Source organism: Protomyctophum parallelum, assembly GCF_964188405.1.
Source record: "Protomyctophum parallelum genome assembly, chromosome: 8".
Taxonomy (NCBI): domain Eukaryota; kingdom Metazoa; phylum Chordata; class Actinopteri; order Myctophiformes; family Myctophidae; genus Protomyctophum; species Protomyctophum parallelum.
The window spans coordinates 50,070,361-50,083,857 of record NC_139703.1 but is presented as its reverse complement, the minus strand read 5'-3'; the positions used below and the strand labels follow the sequence as shown (position 1 = coordinate 50,083,857).

The window sequence follows — 13,497 nt, the reverse complement described above, 5'->3', positions numbered from 1 at the left end:
CCTGTGTTGTTGTCTTGTTTTTCCCTGTTTGTATATGGACCCATTGTGTCTGAAATAAAGTTTTCAATCAATAAGGGTGGCAGCGGGGGCAGTGTCTTGAGTCTACAGGGTTTAATGATGGCCCAGGTAGGGCCGGGCCTCAATTGTCGGGCCTGTTGAGAACTCTAGTTTTTTCCGGCTGCCGGGCACGGCTTTAGCTGTGACGTGAGCGCCCCCTCCAGAGATACTTCCGGGTCCTACTTTTGTGTCCCCATAAATGGTAAATGGTAAATGGTGCATTTATATAGGGCCTTTATCCAAGGCGCTTTACATAGATTGTGCATTACATTCACACACACATTCATACACCGATGGCAGCAGAAACCATGCAAGGCACCAACTAGCACATCGGGAGCAATTAGGGGTTAAGTGTCTTGCTCAAGGACACTTCGACAGTAACTCTGGGGGAGCCCACAGGGTTCGAACTGGCAACCTTACGGTTACCATCCAGGCACTCTACCCCTGAGCCACCGCCGCCCATAGTTATACTGTCTCACAAAAGTCTCATTGTACCGCTTTCCTTGCAACAACAATTTTATTTCATTGTGTCAACTAAATACTCATGAATGCAATTTACAATTTACAATTTAGGCATTTAGCAGACGCTCTTAATCCAGAGCGACTTACATTTAAGCAAGAACAAAAGCATGGGAATACATCACATAACAGCATTTATCATGAAACATGCGTAAGCTAAGAAAGTAACAGTGGAATATCTATATAATGAAACTATACATACACTATACATATAAACTATACATATTTACTACTATGCTATAGATATGTACTATGGCGTGCTATGACTATATACAATACAATTATAGTGCTGTCTACATAACATGCTATAAGTCTGTGTCAAATGCTATCTAAGGGGTTAGGGTAAGTGCTATGGGCCATGATGGAGTCTGAAAAGGTGGGTTTTCAGGCTATGGCGGAAGATTGGGAGTGATGCTGCAGTTCTGACTGCAATGGGAAGTGCATTCCACAGTTTTGGAGCCAGAAGGGAGAAGAGTTTGGGACGTGTGGAGCGAATGCAAACTAGATTCAACATACTCAACCCTGCACACATTCATATGCCCCCGAAATATTGTACTGAGCAAATGGACTTACCAACTTCAATAATAATGTCTTTATTGTCACCACATCATATATTTTATTTGTCATGGACACTTGTACATTAAAAGAACATTAATAATTCTACTCGAGTTGGAAGCATTAAGACCCATGTTAACCCTCAATGGCTTCCTTTCTTAAAAATAACGTCATTGTAAAAAGATTCACGTGTTTAGATATTCTATTTACAATGAGATGTGGACGGGAGCTGGTGCCACTTGGACCCGGACGTAACGTAGGACTACAAAATGACCTCAGACTTAAATACAGAATATTGATGACATCACGTGGTTACGAGGCATGACCATATATGGGGCGTGACCAACTGACTGATAGGAAACGCACGATTTCATAGTCAACTGCGACTTGCTGTCACAATAAATAGGCCTATACTTCAAACTACTTCTGAAAAAAAATCATTAACATAATGTTTTTTTCATACCTCCAGTTCTAGGAAACACAGAATGGGGGGGACTATATTATTTCCACAACAACTCTAAGGTATATTAATGGCATAGTAAAATGTTGAAAATGAGTGGTATTCCCCTTTAAGTAAATGCACTTTCCAGTTACTGGAAGTTACTTTCCACCAAAGTGATAATATAGACATGAGAAATGACAAAATGTGCACACATCCACTGACCCATTAACACTAGTTTATTTTTGCATTTATTCGTTTTAAACTCAAAATACCATACATGTTTTCAACTCCAGTCAAACAGGATCTGTGCAATGGTGGTATTGTACAGGGGTGCAAACTGTGCAATACCACCATGTATAAACTATTTTAACCAGTACAACTAAAACAGAATGCTGAAATGATATTACATTTGCAAACATATCTTATGTTGGCAGGATGAATCATACTAAAAGATGATTCATATCTTTGAGCTTGCTGAAACTGAATTCGTCCTCTACTCAATGCGGCTCTACTTTGAGCATCAAACATTAGCATGTAGTAGCGCGGTCACTTCCGAGTTTCCTAATCGCAGCCAGTAGGCTTCCAGACTACATGCAGTAGGGCGATAAGTAACCTACTGGTGATTATCGGTTGATCACATTCGAAGCGGGTGCCCAGTGACAGTCTATTAATATCTATTCACTATCAGTGATGTAAATAGGTTTTCAATGTAATGGGTTCCGGGAACCGGGGGTGGTCTTTTAGATGGGTCCCAGGGATATTTTAAGAGTTCTACTTCAACGACGTTAAGAGTACAGTACAGAGTACAGTATTGCATCCCAGGACAACCGGAGGGTGACATGATTGCATCCTTTCTCAATTTAGTGAGTCTGAGGATGCAGGATATTTGCATCACTGCACTAATATAGAATATGAATTTCTGAGCAATCACACATTCTTTGCATTGGTGTCATAATGTTCTAGCCTGGCTCCAGCCCCTGAATCGCTAGCCAAGCCCATTAAAATATAAATATATATTTGAAACAAAATGAAAATTCAGGTGTCAGGCTAGTGATGTTCCACTCATGAGAAAATCTTTGAAGTGCAGAAAGATAACTTGGCAAGGACATGTTTGTGTTCGTTTTCTCTGCAGAACTCAATTTCCACAAGAAATATGTTGCAGCCTTTAGTCATTAAATTACACTTTCACAGCTTCAACTGGAACATTTGTGCATATTTAATTATGACTAATCAATTAATAATACACAGACCTGGGGTTTTGTGATTCAGACTTCATACAGAGATAATCTAGTGTCCTCCACTCAACAGATGTCCATTCATATTAAACAGGCACAGTGACCAATATGATCGTGCTCAGACACTTTAACAGGACATATTTGCTGTGTGAATCAAACCACAACCCAATGGTTACAAGATACATCTCTCATCCTCTCAGTCACTCTTCCTCCTCCTGCTCTTCTCAGAGGCCTCCTGCCTGCACAACGCCCTCCTCCCCAGCTTCTCCTCCTCCTGTTCTCCCTTTTCTTTTCCTCAACATGTTACTTCATTTTGTCCGCTGCTTCTTCTCTCCTATGGCATCCTGACTACCACCTCTCCCTCCATCACCACCTTCTCATCCCGTTGGACAGAGCATCTCACAGTGATGAAGGCCAAATTCATCTTGACCTTCCTCACCGTGGCCAGAGCCTGCACCTCCTCTTCCAGGTAGAGGGGAGCCGGGAATCGGATATCCTGTCGGAGGAGGACCGATCCGGGGCCTGGGAGCTGGGTGCCGAGGACAGCAGACACCAAGCCGTTCACCAGGACTCCATGGACCACCGGGGAAGTGAATGGAGAGGAGGTGCTGCCAGACGCAGGGGAGGAGGTGCTGAGGCAGGCTGGGTTTACATGGATGGGGTTTGTGTCTCCCGTCAGCTCAGAGAACAGCTCCAGGTCACGGGAGGTGAAAGACCTTACGAGGGAGGCACTCTGGCCGACGTGGAGGAGGCGCAGGGAGAGGTGGAAGGGAGGAGAGGTGGTGAGAGGAGGATGTGGTCCAATTGGTGTCTGAGCAGCAGTTATGATCCGAGAGTGAAAAGGTGGGCGTGACCTTGGAAGGATGAGTCTCCACAGGTAACTCATTTCCACTGTGTGTATGTGTGTGTGTGTGTGTGTGTGTGTGTGTGTGTGTGTGTGTGTGTGTGTGTGTGTGTGTGTGTGTCAGTCTAGCTTTAGTTCCCTGCTATTGCCAGACAGAGCCAACAGGAAAGGAGAGACCTGGAGAATCAAACGCACACAAGCACATCTGTCACTTCACCGGTCACACACCAGTGTCAGAAACATCAAAGGAGAAAGACTGAGATTGATTACAGACATAAATAGAACATAAATTTAGCCAGAGGTTATGAGCACCTTAAAAGAAAATTTAAAAACGTGTTTACCACTAAACTAAACATGCATAGACAGAGACCTAGACAAGTCTTCTAGATTGCCAAAATAAATTAAATTACCCCGCAGTTTTCTGTAAATATGCTTTTAGTGCTCCTAGTATTGATGATTACTTGTATTGTATGTCTTTATGGCTTGATGAATTGAAATCTAACACACACTATTATTAGATGTATTAGCTGCAGTTGCATTGCTTACATCATGGTGTACTATAAGGTAAGACATGTTTTTAACCTATACAGGCGAACAAATAACTATAAAACTATTTCATGCCCCTTTAGTAATACTACTATTATTGACCTGTAGCATCATGAAGGCACAGCGTTGTTTCTGATAGAATCCCAACAGAGTCAGAGAGCTCCACAACTTTACCAGACCTCTGTAAAAGAGACACACACACACACACACACACACACAGACACACACACACACACACACACACACACACACACACACACACACACACACACACACACACACACACACACACACACACACGAAAAGGATTTAAAAAAAAGAATTCCCCACACCAAAAACCATCATTATGAATAATCTGGATTATAATATTAGGCAAAAACAATGGCCATTAGAGCTATAATCATGCAGTCCTCCTAACATATGATACACATACAGTAGAACAGACTGGCCGATATTTTAGGAATGCATGGGAATGGGGAAGGTCTCAGGAAGATCTCAAGGTTATTATCATTATCCTGTACACGAATAAGGACTGCTTGCATTTCACACACTGGAGTAGAGAACTGCATTGGCAATTTGGCATCTACTGAATGCACTTCTTTGTGCACAAATCAACAAGTGTCGGTTTAATTCAACAAGATAGAAAGATAAAATTCCATGACAGTGTGTAGTACTCAGAAATACATTCCTCAACATAACAGATTGATTTAAAACAGTGATTACCTGCTGTAAACACGCAGAACAAAAGTGAGAGAGTCCTTTTCATACGATAACAGGTCAAAGGGAAATGCAGCACCAACCTGACAGACAGACAGAGAGACAGACAGACAGACAGTAGGAGGTTTAACTTTAGTGATTGGTTATCATTTTTGTAAATATGCACTGTCTGTACTGTAGACTCAGAGCAGATTATAATACGAGGCCGTTTGGGCACCTTTACTCAAAATACACAGACCGTGAGTTATTCAGTCATCTTACCTCTCCATAAAGGTTTTGGAGGCCTTGAATTATCAACAGCTTTAGCTCCACAGCACTCGGTACATCTTGATTCCCCAACACACTGAATGAACGAACACGCACACACAATACTATCAGAACTACATGGATTGAGGTCTTTGAAATTGGTGAAGTTATAATAAAGAAACTAACAAACACAGTACATACTAGTACATACACATGACTCAGATACAACAGAACCTCACACACTGACATACAGTTTAATTAGCACAGTAGCAATACTATGATTATACTTACAGAGAAACCTTCAAATAGTGATACCGTGATGCGTTTTTCAACACGACTCTTTGGAAAGCTGCAGATTCTTCCGTTCTGTCAGTGTGCTGCATTCTACTGGATTTACAACCCCCCCCACGTCCTTAATGACAATGAGTGATATGGTTAGATTTCTGGGGACCTGAGACGTGAAGACTCGCAATGCAGGGACCGTACCTATGTTCCCTCAGCTCTATGTTCCCTCAGCCTACGACAACCTACCTCCTCCCTCACCCTAACCCTAACCTCCCCCGGGGCAGACACCTAAACCTAACCGCAACCCTCTCCCGACCCGCAGCGCACCTCGGGGCTGAGGGAACATAGGGCTGAGGGAACATAGGTATGACCCCGCAATGCACACTGCCCCGGGCAGCACGCCTCCGCCTCCCAGTTCTTCTGCCCCCTTTTCCATACGGTTGTCACGTTTTCCTTTTACTTTATACCTGATGTAAAGAAGCCTTAGTGCTTTACTGGTTTTATCCTCGGAGCAGTTTTTGCATTGACCTATTTACAAATGTCAAACAAGCTTGTTTGTTAAATGTACGCTATATAATAGTACATAATGCGGTAGACTATATTAATGTCTGTAGTTATTGATGCCTGTAGTTATATGTACATAGCCTACTTTATCCGCGGGATTCAGCGTTTTAGCCAAAGCGATAATTTAAGCATAACAACAATATAATTTGAAAATGTATATTGTTGTCTCTTCAACAAATGCATGGCAGGCCAGTGGCAGGCTTTTTCCAATTGCGGTGTTGTAATTCGATGTTTTAATTATTATATTATGTTCATTCCATACCAAAAGTCTGTGTGTGTGTGTGTGTGTGTGTGTGTTTCTGATCGGTCATCTCTGCAGAAGAACTGGGAGGCGGAGGCGGGGGGGGCGCTGCCCAGGGCAGTGTGCATTGGGGGGTGCGCTGCCCAGGGCAGTGTGCATTGCAAGTCTTCGCACCTGAGTCACACTTACAGCTCGTATAGAATATGGTCATCATGGTCCAGATATGGGATATAGATTGATTGACTGATATTTGTAATAATAATATACTGGTATTGCGTATACACCTGACCATATTTTTGTGGCCCTTTTGAGTGCAAATGGCTGTGTAAAATGAATTTGTCTGACAGAGAATAAAATCAATAATATAGCTGACAAGTATCTCTCTCTCTCTCTCTCTCTCTGCTAGCCAGTGTTATCCATGGTGTTACCTAGCCCCTTTCGGAACCCTCGGTTAGCTTTTCTGAAGTCTGGACGTCGCTGCCCTAGGGTCCCTGATCGGTTATTAAGCCCTCCATGGGATGCAGATGTACATACCCTCCGTTCACAGAGAGCTGCACACCGCTTGAGTGTTGGTGAGATGTTTCAAAGATGCATAACGTGGCTATAGGAGACAACGGAAACAAAATCGCATTAACCACCAATGCCGTTAAGTATATTTAATCTTTAATCTCTGAAATTCTCTCTTCCTCACTTCCTTGACTTCCCATTGTACCGCCTCCCGAGTGGCAACTGGTTAGCTGCACATCCTAGGTACTGCCTGATTGGCCGACGGCGTACATGCAGGATGTTTATAATGCTGTTGTGTCGTGGGAGGCGGGACATGGGAAGTGAGAATTTCAGAGAAGCCAAAACGCAAAGAAAAAGATTAAAAATACTTAACGGCATCGGTGGTTAATGCGATTTCGCCCACGTTTCCGTTGTCTCCTATATCCGCGTTATGCATCTTTGAAACATCTCACCAACACTCAAGCGGCGCGCCGCTCTCCGTGAACGGAGGGTATGTACATCTGCATCCCATGGAGGGCTTAATAACCGATCAGGGACCCTAGGGCAGCGACGTCCAGACTTCAGAAAAGCTAACAGAGGGTCCCGAAAGGGGCTAGGACGGTGTTACCTAGCTTTAATAATGTAATGGTTGAAATGTACATAATCAATCAGCCTATCCTCCTATGAAATTAATATGAAGTGAAGGACCCCCAATGATGGAAACTATTGAACTGTACTTTCTGTGCTTTTTTTCTGCAAACTGTTAATAAAGTCACATTGGAAGTGGATGCTGACGCTAGGACCCCGGTCCACTGGGGTCCAGTGTTTACAGCGAGTGAGAGAGACTCGCTGTAAGCACTGGACCAGGGCTACATTGCTGTGTGCTAGCCAGCGCGTTAGCATTGTTAGCTAATATAGAGATAGGCTCATGCATTGGACATCGTTCAGTCTCATACTTACCAGCCACATGAATCTGTTATTGACGGGTAATAAACACAAGGCAACCTATATGCAGGTAGAATAGTAACCGATCAATATACAACTGTACAGTTTGCAACTTTGCACCAAAGTGATACCCTTCAAACAACGCACGGCACATGCGTATAGTTCTTCATAAACAAACCATACTGACTGGGCATTGGGCAACCAAGTAACCAATTGTAGCACGACGACCGTTCGGGCTATGGGACACACTTAACCACGCGCAGAGCATGAATTGACCTATGGAATTGTCTGTCTGTCTGTCTGTCTGTCTGTCTGTCTGTCTGTCTGTCTGTCTGTCAAAACAAAGTACAGTAAAGTACTTATTGTCTCTGCCAATCATGCAGTCAGTGTGTAAGTCTTCCAGAAGAGGGAGCGCTTCTCCAATTGATCCAGGGAAGGATGTCTTCTTATTTTGCTTCTGCATGGGAGCTTCAAAATAGACGACATTATATCTTGGTCACTGGGACTGGGAGTTAGTTTTGTTTGCCAAAACCTTTAAATGTTCATATTTAGTTCATTCCTTAATATAAAATGGATTATATTTCTGCAACTGTGCAAAATGCTACTTGTCGGGCCTGATCCTATAGCCTAGGCTAAATGTTAGTAACAGAGACCATATGCATCAGTCAGAGAATATATATTATATGTTTCAGCCTATAGTTACATTTCTCCTATAGCCTAGAATAGATTATATCAAACCAGTGTTAGAAAATAACTAAGTACATTTACTCAAGCATTGTGTATAATTAAGTACAATTTGGAGGTACTTTTGCTTTACCCAAGTAGCCTATATTTCCATTTTTTTTATACTTTATAAATATTGTGCTTTTTACTGCACTATACAATTATTTCAGCTTACTTTGCAGATTTAGATTATTAATACAAAACTTGTACTTTGTAACTAATTTGAAATGTATTTCTAACACTGGCTTTTAACAGAGTATTTTATAGCATAACATTGTTACATCAGAGTACCTGCTTTCATAATGTTTTTCATTCCATGAGAAGTGTTGAGCTCAGCTCAGAATACAGCTGGCTCTTTTTAAACTAGTGTTCCACTCCCTTCATTTAATTATAGGTTGTCTCTACTGAGACAGATGATGGGAAAGCTAAGATGTACACACACAGTGTAAGACAGAAAGACTGTGGGACTGCTGGGGCAGACAGTAGGCTATAGAGGAGATGAACAGTAGGACAGAAGAGTGAGAGAGAGTGAATATAGGAAAAGTGTAGTAGTATGTATAGGAGAGACTATAGCAGAAACTGAGCGGGAGACAGTGTGGTACTGACAGATAGGAAAGCTGAGAGTGAGACACTGCTGTGAAGGACAGACAGTAGCCTACGATGGCTGAAAGGCAGACAATGTACAATTTACAATTTACAATTTAGGCATTTAGCAGACGCTCTTAATCCAGAGCGACTTACATTTAAGCAAGAACAAAAGCATGGGAATACATCACATAAAATTATTTATCATGAAACATGCGTAAGCTAAGAAAGTAACAGTGGAATATCTATATAATGAAACTATACATACACTATACATATAAACTATACATATTTACTACTATGCTATACATATGTACTATGGCGTGCTATGACTAAATACAATACAATTATAGTGCTGTCTACATAACATGCTATAAGTCTGTATCAAATGCTATCTAAGCCAACATAAATGCTATCTAAGGGGTTAGGGTAAGTGCTATGGGCCATGATGGAGTCTGAAAAGGTGGGTTTTCAGGCTACGGCGGAAGATTGGGAGTGATGCTGCAGTTCTGACTGCAATGGGAAGTGCATTCCACAGTTTTGGAGCCAGAAGGGAGAAGAGTTTGGGACGTGTGGAGCGTTGTCCCGGCGTTTTTAGTGAGGGTACTTCCAGCTTCCCTGCGTTGGCTGATCTGAGTGCGCGGGAGGGTTTGTAGGGTTCAATCATACTTGTAAGATATGGGGGAGCCATACCTTTGGTTGCTTTGAATGCCAGCATCAGAGTTTTGTATTCTGTGCGGGCAGCGACCGGGAGCCAGTGGAGGGAGCGGAGCAGGGGGGAGACATGTGAGAATTTTGGCTGGTTGAAGACCAAGCGAGCTGCTGCATTTTGGATCAGCTGGAGAGGCTTAAGTGCACATGCTGGTAGGCCAGTAAGGAGGGAGTTACAGTAGTCGAGTTTTGACAAGACTGTTGTCTGGATTAGGAGCTGGGCTGATTCCTGGATGAGGAACGGTCTAATTCGTCGTATGTTATAGAGTGTGAACCTACAGGATCGAGTGACAGCTGTGATGTGAGCTTTGAACGAGAGCTGACTGTCCAGGACAACACCAAGATTCCTGGCTGTTGGGACAGACGTTACCAGGGCGTTGTCTACGGAAATAGTTAGCTCCCGCATAGGGCAGGACTTAGCTGGGAAGAAGAGAAGCTCAGTCTTGTCTGGGTTCAGCTTGAGATGGTTGGAGGACATCCACTGTGAGATGTCAGCCAGGCATGCAGTGATGCGCTCTTCCACCTGAGTGGTAGAGGGGGGGAAGGATAGGAACAGTTGTGTGTCATTGGCGTAGCAGTGATAGGATATATTGTGAGCAGAGATGATAGTGCCAAGGGATTTAGTGTACAGTGAGAAATGGAGGGGACCAAGTACAGATCCCTGTGGGACCCCAGTTTGGAGGGTTCGGGGGGATGATAACAGACCTTTCCAGGAAACCTGGTAGGTCCGGTCGGTGAGGTAGGAGGAGAACCACTTTAGTGCCGTTCCACCGATGCCTAGCTCCGCTAGGGTGTCTAGGAGCAGCTGGTGGTTCACTGTGTCAAATGCTGCTGATAGGTCTAGGAGAATCAGTACTGCAGAGTGGGAAGCAGCTTGGGCAGCATGTAGTGCTTCTGTGACTGCCAGCAGGGCAGTTTCTGTGGAGTGGGCCTTCTTGAATCCGGACTGGTTGGGATCCAGCAGGTTGTTCTGTGAGAGATGGAGAGAGAGCTGGTTGGAGACGACACGTTCAATGGTTTTAGAAATAAATGAAAGGAGTGATACTGGTCTGTAGTTCTTGATATCTGAAGGGTCAAGGGTTGGTTTTTTGAGGAGTGGTGTTACTCTGGCTGACTTGAGGGCAGATGGGACGCAGCCTGAGGTTACTGAGGTGTTGATGATGGAGGTGATGAAGGGGAGCAGATCAGGTGCGATGGTTTGGAAGATTGGAGACGGGACAGGGTCAAGAGGACAGGTGGTAGGTCTAGAGGATGTCACTAGTTGTAGAACCTCGTCTGGGGAAAGAGGAGAGAAGGAGGACATGCATGGTATGTTGGGGTTAGTGTTGGTTGAATCAGATGCCAATTTATGTGGGAGGGGAGGAAAGGAGCTGCTGATATCATCAACCTTCTTCTCGAAGTAGTTGACAAAAACATCAGCAGTGAGGGATGAAGGTTGAGTGGGGGGAGGGGGTTTAAGGAGGGAGGTGAAAGTGGAGAAGAGCTTCCTTGGGTTAGAAGTACAGGATTGGATTTTGGTGTGGTAGAAAGAGGTTTTAGCAGTGGTTAGTGAGTGGGCAAAGGCAGAGAGGAGTGAGTGAAAGTGTGAAAGGTCATCTGGTAGCTTCGTCTTGTGCCACTTTCTTTTGGCTGCCCTTAGAGGTGTTCGTTCAGATCTGAGAGTTTCAGATAGCCAGGGAGCCGGTGGACATGAGCGAGCTGGCCTGGATGAGAGCGGGCAGTGTTGGTCGAATGCAGATGAGATAGAGGAGAGGAAGGATGAGGTTGCAGTGTCAGGTGAGAGGGAGAGGAAGGACTCCAGGGAGGGTAGAGAGGAGAGAATAGAGGATGAGAGGGAGGAGGGGTTTAGGGACTTGAGATTGCGTCGGGAGGTGACGTTCGGAGGGTTAATAGGTTTAGGCGGGAGGGTGGAGAGAGAGAGGGAGAAGGTTATGAAGTGGTGTTCAGACCTAATTAAGGGGGTAACAGAGAGTGTGGAGGGAGAGCAGGCTCTGGAGAACACAAGGTCCAAAACATTACCAGCCTTGTGAGTGGGAGGGGAGGGAGATAGGGAGAGGTCAAATGAGGCCAGAAGGGATATAACGGGAAGATATTTCTCTGCGGTAGGAAGGTTGAAGTCACCCAGTAGAATCAGAGGGGTGCCATCTTCCGGAAACGAGCTGATCAGAGAGTCTAGTTCTTCCAGGAAGTTCCCGAGAGTTCCTGGAGGGCGATACAGCACATTGAGGATGAGGGGGACTGGCTGTGATATTGAGATAGCATGAAATTCACATGTGGACAGAGAAAGGTGAGAGAGATTTAAGACACGGAAATTCCATTTGGGGTATGTTAGTAGCCCAGTACCACCCCTGTACCTGTTTGGCGAGGGGTGTGGGTGAACTTGTGTGAAACAGAGAGCGCGGCGGGAGTTGCAGTGTTATCTGGGGTGATCCAGGTTTCAGTCAGAGCAAGGAAATGCAGAGACTTGAGGGAGGCGTGGCCTGAAATGAATTCAGGCATATTCTTTTTGGTAGCTGCTCGGCAGTTCCATAGTCCTCCTTCCACCACAATGTGGTGACTGGGTGAACGAGCTGGATAGATGAGATTTGAGGGATCTCTGTGATTGTAGGGGTAGTGTCTCGGGCGACATGAGGAGGACAGTATAGGGACGGTGGGAAAACACATTCTAAACAGGTATAAGAGATAATAATAATAAAGTAATAATAATAATACTGATAATAATAATAATAAGGTACAACTAATAATTATGACATAATAATAGTAATAATAATAATAGGAAGTAGGAAGTAAGTTGATACAGAACCCCTAGGACGGCCTCCTTCGATGTGTCTGGATGTGTCTGGGTGTCCGGGTCTTTGGATTGGACACTAGGCTATCTTAGTCAGCCTGTGTGATTCTTTGGATTGGAACGATACCGCAAGGAAATTGGAACGATACCGCAAGGAAATTTGGAACGATACAGAAAGGTAATGTCTCTAAAATGTTCGGAGTGTGCGTCCACTTACTGTCTCAGAAGCAAGCAAGTGCAGCTGGTCAGACCGTTAGTCAGAGAGTATTTGAAATAGCCCGCTACTTATAGTGGGTGATCTCTATTTTCTGAAAATATCCAGGGCGGGTCTAAAAGTCTTCAAGTGAGCTGTTTGATAGTTCAGTTGAATAGCAATTAGTCCAGATCTCTTTCAGTTTCAAAATGCAGTGTGACTATAGTGGGCCAAACTAAGAACACAGACAGAAGACAGAAGTACAAGTAAATACAGAAAGGGAAAAACAACTGATAGTAAAAAAAGATAGAGAAAGGTAATGTCTCTAAAATTTCAGAGTGTGCGTCCGCCGTCCACTTACTGTCTCAGAAGCAAGCAAGTGCAATGTAGAGGGAGATGGACTGTAAGACAACTGAGAGAGATTGTAGACAGACAGACAGAAGGACAACTGGGATGAAGATAGTGTCAGACACACAGACAATAGGACCAGTAAGACGCCCTGAGGGCGAGGTCGCGCGCATGCATCCGCCTGGGTGATGTCAGACTGCTGGCCCTTTGGCATGGGGGGTCAGGGGGTACTGGCCATAATATGGAGTATCTTGAGTGTACAGGTTTTTGATGAGGTCAGATCAACATATGTATACATAATATATGTCAGAACAGGTCAGTTCCATATATGGAGATCTAAGGGTGGCAGCAGGGCCAGTGTCTTGAGTGTACAGGGTTTGGATGAGGGCCCAGGTAGGGCCGGGCCTTAATTTTCGGGACTGTTGAGAACTCTAATAACTTTGGGGCGGGCCCGTCTAAAGTTTGAA

The 13,497-nt window shown here is 44.2% G+C and overlaps 2 protein-coding genes across 3 annotated transcripts; both read right to left on the bottom strand.

Moving 5' to 3' along the window:
- Positions 1–1,813: 1,813 nt before the first annotated feature.
- On the bottom strand, positions 1,814–3,694 carry LOC310863319 (hydroxyacyl-thioester dehydratase type 2, mitochondrial-like; the record flags this gene model as incomplete). Its single annotated transcript, XM_083771568.1, has 1 exon — positions 1,814–3,694. One exon carries the CDS (start codon positions 3,692–3,694, stop codon positions 3,143–3,145), a length of 552 nt encoding a protein of 183 aa, XP_083627694.1. The 3' UTR covers positions 1,814–3,142.
- Positions 3,695–3,699: 5 nt separating this feature from the next.
- Positions 3,700–7,865, bottom strand: rpp14 (ribonuclease P/MRP 14 subunit). 2 transcript variants are annotated; one of them, XM_083771569.1, is made up of 6 exons: positions 7,698–7,865; positions 5,453–5,573; positions 5,177–5,258; positions 4,922–4,998; positions 4,301–4,379; positions 3,700–3,829 (listed from the first exon to the last, which is right to left on the bottom strand). In XM_083771569.1, the coding sequence occupies exons 2-6, from the start codon at positions 5,542–5,544 to the stop codon at positions 3,773–3,775; spliced, it is 387 nt and encodes a 128-aa protein (XP_083627695.1). In that variant the 5' UTR covers positions 5,545–5,573; positions 7,698–7,865; the 3' UTR covers positions 3,700–3,772. The 2 variants fall into 2 exon arrangements, with proteins under 2 accessions (XP_083627695.1, XP_083627696.1); XM_083771570.1 differs by lacking the exon at positions 7,698–7,865 and adding an exon at positions 5,818–5,938 and having other exon boundaries at positions 5,453–5,626.
- Positions 7,866–13,497: the final 5,632 nt, after the last annotated feature.